This window comes from Erithacus rubecula (assembly GCF_903797595.1).
Source record: "Erithacus rubecula genome assembly, chromosome: 3".
NCBI classification, from domain to species: domain Eukaryota; kingdom Metazoa; phylum Chordata; class Aves; order Passeriformes; family Muscicapidae; genus Erithacus; species Erithacus rubecula.
The window spans coordinates 114,799,233-114,813,978 of record NC_136689.1 but is presented as its reverse complement, the minus strand read 5'-3'; the positions used below and the strand labels follow the sequence as shown (position 1 = coordinate 114,813,978).

At 40.2% G+C, this 14,746-nt stretch overlaps 2 protein-coding genes across 3 annotated transcripts in view; one reads left to right on the top strand and one right to left on the bottom strand.

Annotated features, from left to right (window-relative positions):
* CSPP1 (centrosome and spindle pole associated protein 1) overlaps positions 1-4,797 on the bottom strand; it is a gene marked incomplete at its 3' end in the record, with an annotated part of 60,302 nt that extends 55,505 nt beyond the window's left edge. Inside the window, exon 1 of one of the 2 annotated variants that reach the window (XM_079301535.1) lies at positions 4,652-4,797. The other variant, XM_079301534.1, reaches the window with a different exon arrangement.
* A 722-nt stretch (positions 4,798-5,519) lies between these two features.
* Positions 5,520-14,392, top strand: COPS5 (COP9 signalosome subunit 5). Its single transcript, XM_079301540.1, has 8 exons — positions 5,520-5,769; positions 5,878-6,112; positions 7,356-7,484; positions 7,931-7,996; positions 9,405-9,490; positions 10,305-10,416; positions 11,137-11,285; positions 13,996-14,392. The coding sequence occupies exons 1-8, from the start codon at positions 5,612-5,614 to the stop codon at positions 14,078-14,080; spliced, it is 1,020 nt and encodes a 339-aa protein (XP_079157666.1). The 5' UTR covers positions 5,520-5,611; the 3' UTR covers positions 14,081-14,392.
* Positions 14,393-14,746: the final 354 nt, after the last annotated feature.

The following is a 14,746-nucleotide window of genomic DNA, read 5'->3' as shown; positions in this document are numbered from 1 at the left end:
CAAAAATTTAAAGCTCAATTACTATTGCTTAAGACAGCAGTTAAAAATTATCAGATTTCTCCCTCAGAACTATAAGCCTTAAGATATTTGCTGGGTCAAGAAACAACTGACTTGGGAAACCCATCCATGGAGGAAACCACTTGATGTTTCACTGGAGAGAAAATTCAAAGATTTTGGACTACAAGACTGAAGATACTTCTCTAATCTCTTTCCCTAACAGGGTTGAAGTGTTTGGGGGTTGTCTTTTTTAACTGCAAGTCTACTAGTGACCCTTCACTACACACTAGCATAAGCTTCCTCAGTCAACTATAAAATCAAAATTAGAAAACACAGAAAAGTTAAGAGCATGAAGGAATCATTAGGGAAAAAAGGACCAAAAGTGCAAAACACATGTACCATCTAAAACAAGGACCAAATCACACTATTCATTCTGTGCTTAACTTACTATCATGAGAAGTTTTAAAAATAATCCATCTTACTGAAAACAATACATGATTTTTTTTAAAAAAAAGACCTCACAAAATACATGCATAGTGTTTCTGGAGTTGGAGACAACTACCTGCCTCCTGTACCACTAAAATAGCAGAGGCAATAAGAACACCTGTAAGTCTGCAATAATCCTAAAATCAGGGATATGAGGAAGTATTGACTGAGAATCAGACAGTGATCTCTAAGAAAGCATGTACTGAGGAAGAGCTAATTACCTCTCTTCTATTAGTTGTGCATCTTGCATATTTAACTGAAAGGCCCTTCCAAGGAGAAATTTTAGCACCTGATTTGTGGAATTTAATGTATATTGCTGCTTTCAATAACTTCATCATAAAGTTAAAGTCAATCAAAGTCACATCAATGAAACTGTACCAAAGTTGAGTCAGAACAGTCCTATTCAGAACCAAAAATACTGCAAAGCATACCAACTACTTATGGAAAAGGAAAGACAAAATCAGAAAGAATGACTGCATACAAGCCTACTCATCCTAATCTCCAGCCAGTATTTACACCAACTCCACTGGAGGATGAGTTTTATAAAACCAAGCCTACTAAGAACCAAAAAAAAAAAAAAAGAAAAAAAAATCCTCAAGTTATATTCCATGCTTAAAAAAAAGCACAAAATTAAGAAAATTATGACCCTCAAATCACTCCATGCAGCTTAACCAAAAGGATTGCTTATGCGGGTTTCTGAAAAATGCCATCACATCCAGTATCTAAATTAAAACAGCAGGTTTTGTGAGGCTAATTCAGTATTTTTATATAAGATTGTATGAAGCAAACAAGAGGCCAATAATAAAGATGTATTAGAAAACCATTTCAGGAAGATGATTGAAGAACTTAAAACAACAGCAACAAAATACATCACCACCTCCAAGATAATAAAGTAGCACACAGGTAAACATAAAAATAATGAAAGACTGGGATAAATTCTCAGTAGAAGCAAAATGAAAATAAAAAATGCACAAATTCCATGCTAACTTAATTTACAGAATACATTTGCTTGATGTATTCCTTAGAATGTACTCCTTTAAACTTTTTCTCTTTTTTTGATTCATAATATAAAATTATAGTATTGTTACAAAGGAGGCAGAACTAGGCCAACCCATTTACATTTCCTAGTGGTAATACAGGACAATCAACGCCAAAAATAAATTCCCCCATCTGATTTGTCCTAAATCTTTAATCTCATTAGTTTTGCACACTGATAAAGGATAAAAGAAATCTGAAAGAGGATAAGTTTCCAGGCATGGTAAATTTTATTTAGCGTATTAGGTTACATAATAATAATGAAAAAACTGCTCTGAAAGGGTGAAACAACTTGTCATACTAAAAGAATTTAGAAATTGGTCTCATCACCTACCCTGTGCTGCACATTCATCAACAGGAAAATTACCACATGGAGGAGGCACTGTGAGAAGCCTTTCCAAAAGCTCACTCCCTGACTGTAACATCTATATTTCCTACCTCTATTTACAACAGCATTTATAAACTCCAGCACTGTTTCCAAATCACTGCATGGGAATGGTACCAAACTTATTCTGAGAGCTGGCATAAGGAAAGGAGTCTTCCCAGTGTATTTTCTAACTAGAATAAGGGCACAATGAGTATTCCAGCATTCTACCCTCCTATCATATTGCTCAAAAGAGCAATATAATAAATTAAAAACCAAAGACAAAACAGTTACAGTTGAACTATACAGGCAATTCAACTGGTGTGAAGAAAGCTGGCAACTGCAGGCCTTGGAGAACACTAAGCTGACTAATGCTACAGCACCATTGACTCAGCATGCCTTTAATACAGCACAGTTGCCTGGAAGAATAGACAAATCCTTCTTAGAAATATCCAGACATTTTATGTCTTAACATCCTTCTACTTGCGTTGATCTTCTTAAAATATGCATCAGTGCAAACTTTATGAGATAAGCAAAAAGAATATATTATACCAAAAAATAAAAATTTCTTAGTTATTCTAAGCAAAAGAGAGCTAAATTCAATGTGACACACACGCTGTTAAGTTCCAAAAGTATATCAGCATGTAAGCAAATATCCTACTGAATATTAACCAACTTTATCATCTACTGTACCATGTGAAGAGATCATGACTAAACACAATAAAAATAAAGAAAGAACACATTTCTGTCTGAGATGAGGGCTACCACAGCCCCCAGGTGTGCAGTGAACTATCTTAGAGGTGACAGCACCAAACTCACAGGGAACTGTCAACTTCAAACCGACCTCCCATGGCTGCACAAGCACACTGAGGCACAGCCTGAAACTACACCAATTCAGGATAAAATAATTCATTTTCATTCAATTTCATTTTAGCAATGCATCTGAATTCTTTTTGTGCATGTCTAGATCCTTGCAATTACTAGCAAAAGTAGCAGATTCAAAACCAAGCTGGGAGACATCGCTCCATGGGCATGCACAGAGCACAAAGAGAAAGTTAGAATATGTTGTAAACATTTAAAAGTCTATCCATATGCCCTCAAAATTATGGTGTAAACATATTTTTCTAGCTTTCTGGAAAACTGAGTTGCAAATGGTATTTGTAAAAAATGTTTGATAGCACTAGCACATATCTATCAGTCTTTCTTTAGCTCTTGCAACTTTAAATCTTGGATAATTTGCAGTCCCAAAACAATGCATTATTCAAAGTAAAATTCTATTAAAAACACTGCTGCTTTATATTCAAGTACTGTCTGAAAACAGCCCATAAAAATATTTGTACATATTTTTCTTTCAAGATTTTAGATTTTCATAGCCTCTCTTCCTTATTCAGAGTTTTGACAAAGGCAACTCTGAGTAATTACAGTCACCTAGGTAGACTTCAACTTAAGCAAACGTACCAAGCAATAGAAAGCATACAGATATTCAAGAACAGTAAGTCAAGTTTGGACATGAGATTTTTATTGGATCTATGCCCAAACAGAGTTAATAATGCATGTCTCTCTCTATTCAAGGTATCCAAAACATCTATGTGCATATGCATTGTATGTACTATATTTACCTACGCATTGTATAGCTACTTTATCACCTAAGGCAGTGTTTACTGCACTCTATTTTAATGCTTCCCTACCCCTCCTAATTGTTCAGGAAAACGCACGCAATTTAAAAATCCACATGTGCAAGCAGATTTTGTCTCTTCTATGCCACCATAATACTGAAATATCATCAGGAGCACTGGGAAAATAGCAATTCCCATTCACATGAACTGCCGCACGGGTGGCAAGGAGGGATGTGCTTTGAGAGCAACTACATGCCACGATTAGTAATTGTACTAACAAGTTAAACGGCCACTAATTGTGTCACTAAGAAACGCTGCTCAAAGTTTAGCCCAAACTTCCTAAAGAATTAGTACTGGCTGCTTCCGTATCCTGGTGAATGCAGAGACGCGCTCCCTGTACTTTACTTTCAAATTAATTGCTGAAAGAGCACGGATTCCAGGGTCTGGCCTTTTAAAAATAATAAACTCTTGACTAAAGCAACGCGACTTTTTCGCAACTGAGAAGGCAACCCATCCTCTGAACAACCAAGCAACAAGTTTCGCGAGTTACTTTCCCTCCACTACAGGGCTTATGTATTTTTCAGAGCACGTAATTTGATCCAAAATGACACTAATTTTGAAAAACTTTCAGACCCGGGAGATGAGGTTTATTTCTCCACGAGCAACAGCTCGGGGAAGCGCCTCTCCCCCGGCCTGCAGCGCCCGCCTCCCTCCTTCCCTTCTTCCCTCCTTCCCTCCTTCCCTCCTCGGCAGCACCTCCGGGGCGTTGGCGAAGGCTCCGGGCCCCGGGGCAGCAGCTGCGGGGCGGGGACGCGGCACTCGGGGCTCGGCCCCTTTCCGGATGGCGGCGCCGTTGTCAGGCAACGGCCGCACAACAAGCGGCCCCACCGGAGGGCTTGGGCCAGCCGAGCCGAGCCAAGCCCAGCCGAACCGAGCCCCACCGCCCCCGCGGGGACCCCCCAGACCCAGCGGTACCCACCGGGCGCGCCCCCGCCCCGTCCCGCCTCGGAGCCCGTCTGGCTGACCAGCGAACCCCCCTCGCTCCCGGCGCCGCTGCAGCCGCTCCGGGCTGCGAGTGATGCGGACGATGGAACCGCCCGGTGCGGCTGCGAGGAGGGTCCCGGGCGCCGTGTCGCTCCCGCCGCCCGCTCACCGGTCCCGGCGGCCGCGGCTCCGTCCGCGCCCCGCGCGTTACCGCCGCTCCGGAACGCGGCGGAGCCCGGCGGGCGGCGCCGCGCAGCGCCCCCCGCTGCCCCGGAGGGCGGCGCGACCCGGCCGCCGCCTCCTCCCGGGCGGGGAAAGGGAGCGGGAGGGGGCGCGGCGGCGGCGGGCGGGTTTCAGCATCCCAGAGGAGCGCAGGTTGGAAAGCACCGCCGCGGGTACCCGCTCCGAGCTCCCTGCTCAAGCAGGGTCACATAGAGCACACGGCACAGGGTTGCATCCAGACGGTTCTTGAGTATCTCCAGGGAGGGAGGCTCCACCACCTTTCTAGACAATCTGTTCCAGTGGTCTGTCACCTGCACAGTAACGAAGTTGTTCCTCATCTTTAGGGGGAATTTCCTGTGCATCAGTTTTCTTACCTCTTGTCCTATTGCTTGGCAATTCCCAGCAGAGCCTGGCTCCATCCTCTTGACGACTCCCACTTTAGATACTTCTGTACATTGATAAGACCCCCTTCAGTCGTCTCTTTCTCGAGGCCGAGCAGGCCCAGCTCTCTCAGCCTTTCCTCATGCAAGAAATGCTCCCGTCCCTTAAACATCTTTGTTGCCCTCCGCTGGACCTGCTCCAGAACTTCCGTGTCTCTCTCGTCCTGAGCAGCCTAGAACCGGACACAGTAATTTTAAAAGCACAAGTAAATAAATAAACGGATAAATAGCGAGGAAAGCCTCCGCCCGGCCGAGGTCGTGTTTCTGCGGCGCCGCTTCACGGGGCGAGCGGGCCGGGCCGGGCCGCGTGCAGAGCCGAGCGCGGCCGCTGGGGGCGCAGCGCCGCCCGCCCGGGCCTGCGCGGACCGTACCACTCTCGGCGCGCACCCCCGCGCCGCGCTTGGTTCCGCCGGCGGCCCGGTGCGCGGTGTGGGGCCGGGAGCGGGGCCGGGGCCGCGAGCGGGGCGATGGCGGCCGCGGGAAGCGGCGCCTCCGGGAGCGGGATGGCGCAGAAAACGTGGGAGCTGGCGAACAACATGCAGGAGGCGCAGAGCATCGACGAGATCTACAAGTACGACCGCAAGCAGCAGCAGGAGATCCTGGCGGCCAAGCCCTGGACCAAGGAGTGAGTGGGAGCGGGGCGGGGGAGCGGGGCGGCGGAGCGGACGGGCGGTGAGGACCGGCCGGACCTGATGGCTCTGCCCTTCCCTTCCCGGCCTCTGCGTTGTTGCAGCCACCATTACTTCAAGTACTGCAAGATCTCAGCGCTGGCGCTGCTGAAGATGGTGATGCACGCCAGGTCCGGCGGCAACCTGGAGGTGATGGGGCTCATGCTGGGCAAGGTGGACGGGGAGACCATGATCATCATGGACAGCTTCGCCCTGCCCGTGGAGGGCACCGAGACCCGCGTCAACGCGCAGGCCGCCGCCTACGAGTACATGGCTGCCTACATCGAGAACGCCAAGCAGGTGAGGAGAGGTGACAGGGGGTGTGTGACCCCGCCGTGGAGATCCTTGTGAGCTACAGGAACATACCTGGGGATTGCAGGCTTCCTCTCTCCCCCAGTGATCAAGTGCCTTCCCTGTTGTCCTGTCTCTCCTCAAACATGACAGTAAGAACTGTGTCAGCAGCACGGAACGCAGGGCCCTGTAAACAGTTTCACATACATATTTCCCTGACTTACAGGAAGTCTTACTGTATAGTATGCTGCTCTTTTCCATAAAAGAAAGATGTATTTGTGAAGAAAATGCCAATGAAGGAATAAGTAAGTTTCAGTGCAACTTAATTATTCATATTTATCATTTGGAAATTTAGATGAACAGACTCACTTGTCTGTTTCCCATCTTTATCACTTTCTATTCAGAGATCCATATTAAAGCTGATTATACAGTGAAGTTCTCATTTGCAGAAGTATAGCAGAAATACAACTGCTCTGTGGCTGATGTGGAAATCAGTTGTTGTAGTTGTAAAGAAAATACAAATATTCCTCACCAGTTAAAAAATAAAGTAGGCAGTTTGTGTGTTCTGTCTTATCATTACTGGGGCAACCAGTAAACAATTCCTTAGAGAGGATTTCAAACATTAGGTTCAATGGGTGTTTATTCTCCTGGGGTTTTTTGGCTTTGCTCCTTTCTTTTCCAGTGTTTTTAGAGATATCCTGGTGTATTGTTTGGAAACTCCTATTTTGAGGTTTTATCTGATAAAAAGTTGTCAAAAGTTCATCTTGAGGCAATCACTTATTTCATTTCTGGTGTTTGGAAGCATGCCTTTGCAGTTATTTTTTAAATCTACCACTAATCTAATAGTATGTGCCTGTGAGATATGTTACCATACCAAATAATTCATTCTCTGCTGATGTTTCCTACATTACATGAGATTAGATACACTTCTGTTATATCCCTAAGAAATTTCTCAGCCATGCTGGGGAGCAGCAGCTCCCCATCCAGCTGTGTGGAACCTCTTCTGTACTCCAGCTGTGACTGAAGCAGGAGCACCAGGCTCCTTGCAGGCCGCTGTTCTGTGGCAGCAGCTGTAGCAGAGAATGCCAGTACTACTCATTGTACGGTTTCTAAGGAATATTTTGTCACCAGTGGAAATTCCTGTTTATCCTGCCGCGCCTTGCATTGTGCTGGAAGTGCCGCTGGAGGGCAGCCGGTGCTTTGGGAATGGATCTGAGCGAGGGAGCTGTTTCCCCTCTCTTCTCTTCCTTAGGTGGGACGCCTGGAAAATGCCATCGGCTGGTACCACAGTCACCCCGGCTACGGCTGCTGGCTCTCGGGCATCGACGTCAGTACCCAGATGCTTAATCAGCAATTTCAGGAGCCCTTCGTAGCAGTGGTTGTAAGTACTGGCTAGTAACCCTGCATAGCAAATCGTGTTAAGGGGAATAATTTTTGGATTTCTGTCTGTCAGTGTTTTAGTAGCATGTAGTTTGTACGATGGAGGTGTTAGATCCACACTTTAAACTGGTGCCACTCCTGCTTTGCTGGCCACATACTGGCCAGACCAGTAGTGTTGCTTTCCCAGACCATTTTCACTGCATTGTTTCAGTTACGGTATAGTTCTTAAACATAAGGGGTTTTAAGTATTTAGGAAATAAGGAAAATTAGTTTGAAAAAATAATCCACTGAAGACTTTTGATACTCTCACTTTTTTAGAGTTTTATGCCAACAGAAAAAGTACTGTTTATAACAGAACGAATACAATTTGCATTAATTGCATTTCTGAAATAAGATTACTATGTAATTGTAAAATGTATGTAATGAGTATTACCTGTATTTCTACAGATTGATCCAACAAGAACAATATCTGCAGGAAAAGTAAATCTTGGAGCTTTTAGGACATATCCTAAGGTAAATTATCTAGTGTGTGAACACTGAAGTGTCTTAAATGATTGTCTGAGTTTGGTCTGCTGTGCTGTACTGAATGTTCATTCCAAAGGAAGATGTGCCCATACACTGGTTACTGCATGCCTTTGGGTATTGATTATGTTTATAAAGGCTTACTTCTAGTTTGGTTTTTGTAGAGTTTTGGCAGTGTTAAATCAATTACACTGTCCAGATTGTGGAGCTGTCCCAAAATTGTGTAGCTCCATATAGCTGGTTTTCAATGGATGTACTTGTAGGTAGCATTAATCAAGATTGTTTTATGTTAGTTCTCTGTTTATTTTTTAGACTTAAAATGAAATGTTAATAGCATGTTTAATATGTTGTCATTTGCATTTCATTTTAAAACACTAAATAGTTTTATCAAAACTATCTACTTAACCTTTTCAAATAAATATTATAAATCTTCACAAACTTATGTACAAAAAAGTTAATTAAACAATATGGGTTAGGCTTAAAACTAAAAAATCACATCAGTATTGGAGATCTAGGTCTCCAAATGCATCCTCTCATGTTTACTTCTGATTGTGCTATTTAATTTTAATCCAGTAAAGTTCAGGTATATCTTTTAAACACTCAGTTACTAGTGACTTATCAAGAACTTCAGTCAGCCATCCAGTAAAACAATTACCAAAATTAATTGTTTAATAAAAATTAAATTTCATTACTTCATAAATTTCAATGTTTGTGAGAAGTCTGGGCATTATTTTGGTGTTGACAAAAATATAAGAAATCTTAGAACAGTTTGTGATTGAAGAGAATATTCACTTCTGTAGGCAAAACCACTTTATAAATACTTTGAGAATTTTGAACAGGGAGAAGAAACCTGTACCTGAAAACCATCTGGAAAATGCACATGAGAAGCATATTTTTAGGGAATTCTCACAGTGGACTGCAGGCAGTTCTTGCTTAGTCAGTAGCTGTGAATGGCAACATCTTGGCTAAACACATAACTGAAAGTTTTAGGTATCTCTAAGACTTATCCATGGATGTTTCTTCCCTCTTCTCAAATCTTCCCTCAAAATTTCCAAGAACAAGTAGAGATATACTGTCTAAGAAGAAGCTTGCTCGTTCCTTGATCTAAGAAATGATCTAATCATAGCTTGCCTTGTTACTCATTTGAAAAAACTCAAGTATGGCCACTAGTTTGCTTTTGATAAATCTGCAAATATATTGAGTAGTACAGCTGGTAAAGCCAAATATAAACCTGAGGTCCAAGAAAGTGCTGAATTTCAGGCTACCAGGGGAAATGTCGTTTTCTCTAGACAAAAATAATCTAGATTTGCATGAGGTATATTTTTTTTTTTTGTGAAGTTTAGGCATTTTGAAAACCCCATAATTACTGTACCATCTTTGCCATTTGTTAAATTTTTAGGGCTATAAACCTCCAGATGAAGGTCCCTCTGAATACCAGACTATTCCACTCAATAAAATAGAAGACTTTGGTGTACATTGTAAACAGTAAGTAACAAAAAAGCTACTAACTTTATTATATTTTTGTGTGTTTAGGTTAGTAAATCTGCTAATTCTGGAAAAGTAAATTTCTTGTAGCTTCAAATCTTGAAGTTCACTGTTGCTTTAGTACTCTTGTTTTTGTGAAAAAAGTGTTATGGGCATTTATCAGGAGATGTTTTAAGGGAGAACTCTGCAAAGATGAAGATGAACCTGGTTAAAAGCTTTAGCAGTAGATTTCTGAACACTTTTAAGCAGTGATGCCTTGTTGGGGCAGGGAGGAAAGGGTCAGATGTCAATTCATCAGCAGGACTGGGGAGGCTGTGATCCCACTGCTCTTCTGAGCAGGGGCAAGTGCTGTGCAGCTCCTTTTGTTGCATTACTGGGTGTGTTAATTTGTAACACCACTAAAGCTTGGCTTTCAAAATAGTTGGGGTAGAATGTAAGATTCTTTGCCTCTTTGTAACATTTACTGCTACCAAGCATTCCTCAAAAAATTAGAAGTGAAAACTACAAGCATCTGTTAGTTATTACAGTATTGAAGACCCAAGCAAGGTTGTTAAGAGAACAATTTAAAAATTCTTGCAATCTCTTTTAATAAAACACAGAAGTATGTATGAGGATTATGTATTAAATCTATATATTAATTACTTATGGAAAATCATACAGAGAATTGCAACTGGGAGTAACCTTTAGTGCTTTGAATTTTTGAAGATATTTGCCACTGATAAGGATTTTTTGACTTGCATGTACTTCAGATGCGATAGTCAAGCAAGACATATTTAGATGAACACTTACTTTGTTTGCATGTTTGTTTTTAAAGGTACTATGCTTTAGAAGTCTCATACTTTAAATCATCTTTGGATCGTAAATTGCTTGAGCTGTTGTGGAACAAGTACTGGGTGAACACTCTCAGTTCTTCTAGTTTGCTTACTGTAAGTACCACAGTTGTGTGCATTGATTCATTCATGAGTCTGAAAGCCAGGCCCTCTGCTGTAAAATGCACACTGATAGATAACAGATCCCACATTAAGAATCTGTCAGATAAAACAAGAAGGGAAGATTTTCCTAATCATAAATACTGAAATGTTCCTCATATCTGCTCTGTAAAAGTAGAAGGTGGGAATAACACATTTGATTTTACCAAGTTCTCTCTATACATTTAGGTTTTGTCTTAAAAACTTTTTTACCTTGTATCTCTATAGAGCACTGCAGTGAATAATGGTGTTTAATAAGTAAACACTTAAGAAAAAAATAAATAATGGAACCATTAAAACTAGGTTACAATAGAACTACTTCAGGTGGACCTTCAGGTTAACAGCTGAGCATTTTAACCTTCCCTCTGCAGAAGCCAGGGGTTTTTTTTCTCGTGGTCAAAACCAACTGAGTTTTACTTACTCCTACATAATCTAGGGCATGGGTTGAAAGTAATAAAAAGAGCCCAATTCAGGCTTTAGGTATTGAGCGTTTGTCAGATGTTCAACTTCTGTTCTCTTAACCACCACTCATGTTCTATATCACTTCAATTGCAGATATAGATTAAAACATGCAGCACTAGACTTTGAAATTTTTTTCTCAGATTTGGTTTATTTTGTGTATAAATGCTTCAATTCATAGCTTAACTTTAAAATATTTATTCCTTTCTTTCTCCTAAGAATGCTGACTACACCACTGGCCAAGTCTTTGATTTGTCTGAAAAATTAGAACAGTCAGAAGCTCAGCTTGGAAGGGGTAGTTTCATGCTGGGTTTAGAGACTCATGACAAGAAGTCAGAAGACAAACTTGCAAAAGCAACAAGAGACAGGTAAGATAACAAATCCATGTGTTCTTCATGTAAAAAGAAGTATTTGGTTTTAGACTTTTATCATACCTGTAATTGTAACCTGAGAATATTAGAGATAAGAATGAGATTATAGATAGGAATGGGAGACTTCAGAAGTCACTAATTGTTTTTGAAAGTTAAAGAAAATCTTGCCGCTATTAAACCTACAATGAATTTTTAATTTTTAGGGGTTTAGAATAAATTTAACACTATTTTATTAAATTAAAAATTGATGTACAATTCTATCTGTATCTGGCAAAAAAATGTTTTCTGTCTAATGCAAAATTGTAACTTTGCTAGGAATTAGCACATTTTTATAGTTAACCAGGTTAAAACTGGCAGTAAATAAAATTATGGTATAGAACATGATTTTAAGAACTAGTGTTAACAGTCCAGTAAGTTTAGTTTACGCCTGTCTAATACTCACAGTAACACAAAAAAATTATTGACTCCTTTTTTTCATATTTATTAATTAATATTGGGGATTTTTTAGAAATAAGAAAAGGTTGGGTTTTTGTTGTTTTTGTTTTTAAGAAGTAGCTTCCAGATAGTCTGGCCTTTATATTTAGCTACCCTGCCTGACAGCAAATACTTGCTATTGTAAGTTATAAACTTCTTATCACTAGGTGTACAATATTATTTCAAAGAAGCTGTAATATTTTCCCTCAGTTTTCCTTATGTTTATTGGTGATCAGCATTGTTTATTTTGAGTTTTGAAATACACAAGTTGCTTCTCAGTAATACTCGCATCTCTTTCTCAATAATCTTAAAATGATATGTGTGCTTAGGCTATATCATGTTAGAGTCACCATTTTTCCAATTAAAATTTTTTAACAGAAGATAATAGTATGCAACAGCTCATACAGCTGGGTTGTTCAAAAACATTGTATTTGGCAAATATCAGACTTTGGAAACCAAGAAATACTGCACTGTGTATGGTGGTACAAACTGAGTCCATCTGTGGGGGAGGCAGGACTCACTTGCACACACCTTAGGAGTATTCTGAGTGAGATGTATAATTACATTTAATAAGGAAACAATTCTGTAGGATCCCTTGGAACAGCATGCAAAAATTGAACAAAATCTGGGATGTTTTGCAGATTTTGAGGCTTTCTGTCCCTCTTCCCCATCACTTTATCTTGATAATAGAACAGTTTCCTGGTGTTCTCTCCCCCTGGCACACCTTTGTTTACTGTTCCTGGAAAGTTAACATAATAAGTTCTTACAGGTTTTCTAACAAACATGATCGAGTTGAAGGAGGGTTGATTTTATAAAAATTAATACCCATTTAGCCTATTTCAATTGCAGAATACATTTGCAGTGGAGTTAATGCTGTTGCTAGCTCATAGCAGCCAGGTTTAAGTTATATGTCCCAATTCCTGTAGGGAAACAGAATAACAATGCTTTAAGGACATGAAGAAGATGGAGCTGCTGATAAGTTTGCATTGCTGTTTGGAGTCCCATAGTCCTGACTGTATTCTATTTTCTCCTTCCTCTCACATGCTTACAGTTATTCTAAGAAATAGCTCCTTCTCTGATTATGCTACTATATTACTTGTTGCAGCAGTTGTAGGTATTTTTCTTCTCTGTTTTTATTTTGTCTTCATCAGTAGTTAGTTTATAAATTGTAAGGGATTGGAAGGAATTGTTTTTTCATGAACTCTGCTTTCCTGCAACAAAAGCTACCATAGTTCCCAAAATTGAGTGTAACACTTTTACAGATGCATATTTTTCTTCAGTTACTGATCTTTCCTAAGAGAAAAGACAGTAGAGGACCTGTGCAGACACAGGACAATTAATTTAGTGTGACCTAAATTACTCTGAAGAAATAAGGCTGCAAAAATCACTAAACCATTATTAGACATGCCTGTTTTGGGAAAACAGTGCTGTAAAGTATTAGCATAAAGGTGCTTACACTGGGCTGTGTGATAACTCCTGTTATTGTCCATGCACATCTCTAATCCATTTTCTAAGGGGACATATGCATTAACCAAATGGTGCTCCAAGTCAGCTTGCTTTCCCTAGGATTCCTTTATCTCTAGTAAATTGTTCCTATTCCCTGTGCCTTCAGTCCTGATTCATCTTTTGCATTTGTACAGTCTGGTTTTATTACTACATTGCCCTATGGAGGACATTGGGGAAAACTTGGATCAATAGGAATCCTTTCAGCTCTTTGGGGATTTTGCACATTGCATATTTTGACCAATAACTGATTTGTTCTATAAACTTTAATGTTCCTTGTAAAGTTTCTCAGAGGAACCACAATTACTGTACACTACTATCCTGGGCTTGGGCAAAGGTGATAAGGGAGAAAGCAGTGAGAGCCTGCAGGTATTGATAATACCAGCTGATGGTTCCATTCCCCTAAAAACTTTTGTTTTGTTTTGTTTTGGTTCAGATGACCACAGAGCCCACTTGTTATTGTTAATGTAAGATGTCCTCAATTGCAACACAAAGTTTTCTGGAATTGGTCTTTGTGTGTATAGTCAGTTTTTAAGTAACCTTTTTTAAGTAACAAAAAGGTATTGGCAACAATGGCTAAATTGCTGTGTGTGACTGTTCCTTTCTGGACAGTTTTTAAGATTCATGGGGTTATGGGCACCCTGAACTTCCAAAACAGCTGGATATCTTCAAGGAAAATGACAGTTCAGTTCAGTTTTTATCCAACGTTGAATTTATGCTTGTTTTTCAGCTGCAAGACCACCATAGAAGCTATACATGGATTGATGTCTCAGGTTATTAAGGATAAACTTTTTAATCAAATTAATATAGCTTGAAGTGCATTACCAGTTGATATGTATCTCCAAAGCAGAAAATATCATAGTTTCTTTTGCTTGGACTTGTTCAGTTTGGGAAATGAAGCCGAAGTGGAAAATTATTCATCCAATTTGTAGTACTTTAATATTTCCCACCTGTCTGACCAGTTTTAAAGAACAAAATGTTCCAAAATGTAGTGCAACTTTTTGTTCTTTATCATAAAACCAGTTTGCAGAATTGTTCCAAAGGAAAATAAATGTGACTTACTGGATTTTGCTCTTAGATATTTATCTCTTATTATCCAACTGCAATAAAAGAATTTTGAAACTAAATGTGCGTTTTGGGTCTTGATATTTTTGGCAAACGTTTATCTTCTCTTACTCTTTTTCTTATTGTTCTGTAGAAAAGTTCTGTCTGCTCAGATTAGATAGGTAACCTGTGTAATGTAAGAAGTTTGTTTCTCAGGTTTTAATATCTGTGCTTAATTTTAAGAATTGAAATCCCACTTATTAAAGGATAAACAAGTTATTAAATTTAATGGAGCCTTTCCTGATAGAGGTTCACTGGTCCAGCCAGAAATAGTTTCTTCCATAGTAATGAAACATTTATGCATGGTACAACAGTACTTTGCTTATAGCTTCACACTCATGATGGACATTTTATGTTTCTAAATAGTTCTAAATAGT

Excerpts from the sequence above, each read along its gene's own strand:
- COPS5 (XM_079301540.1), top strand. The coding sequence starts at position 5,612 with ATGGCGGCCGCGGGAAGCGGCGCCTCCGGGAGCGGGATGGCGCAGAAA. Across the intron at positions 5,770-5,877 it reads GCCAAGCCCTGGACCAAGGA|CCACCATTACTTCAAGTACT; the intron begins GTGAGTGGGAGC and ends GCGTTGTTGCAG. Across the intron at positions 6,113-7,355 it reads ACATCGAGAACGCCAAGCAG|GTGGGACGCCTGGAAAATGC; the intron begins GTGAGGAGAGGT and ends TCTCTTCCTTAG.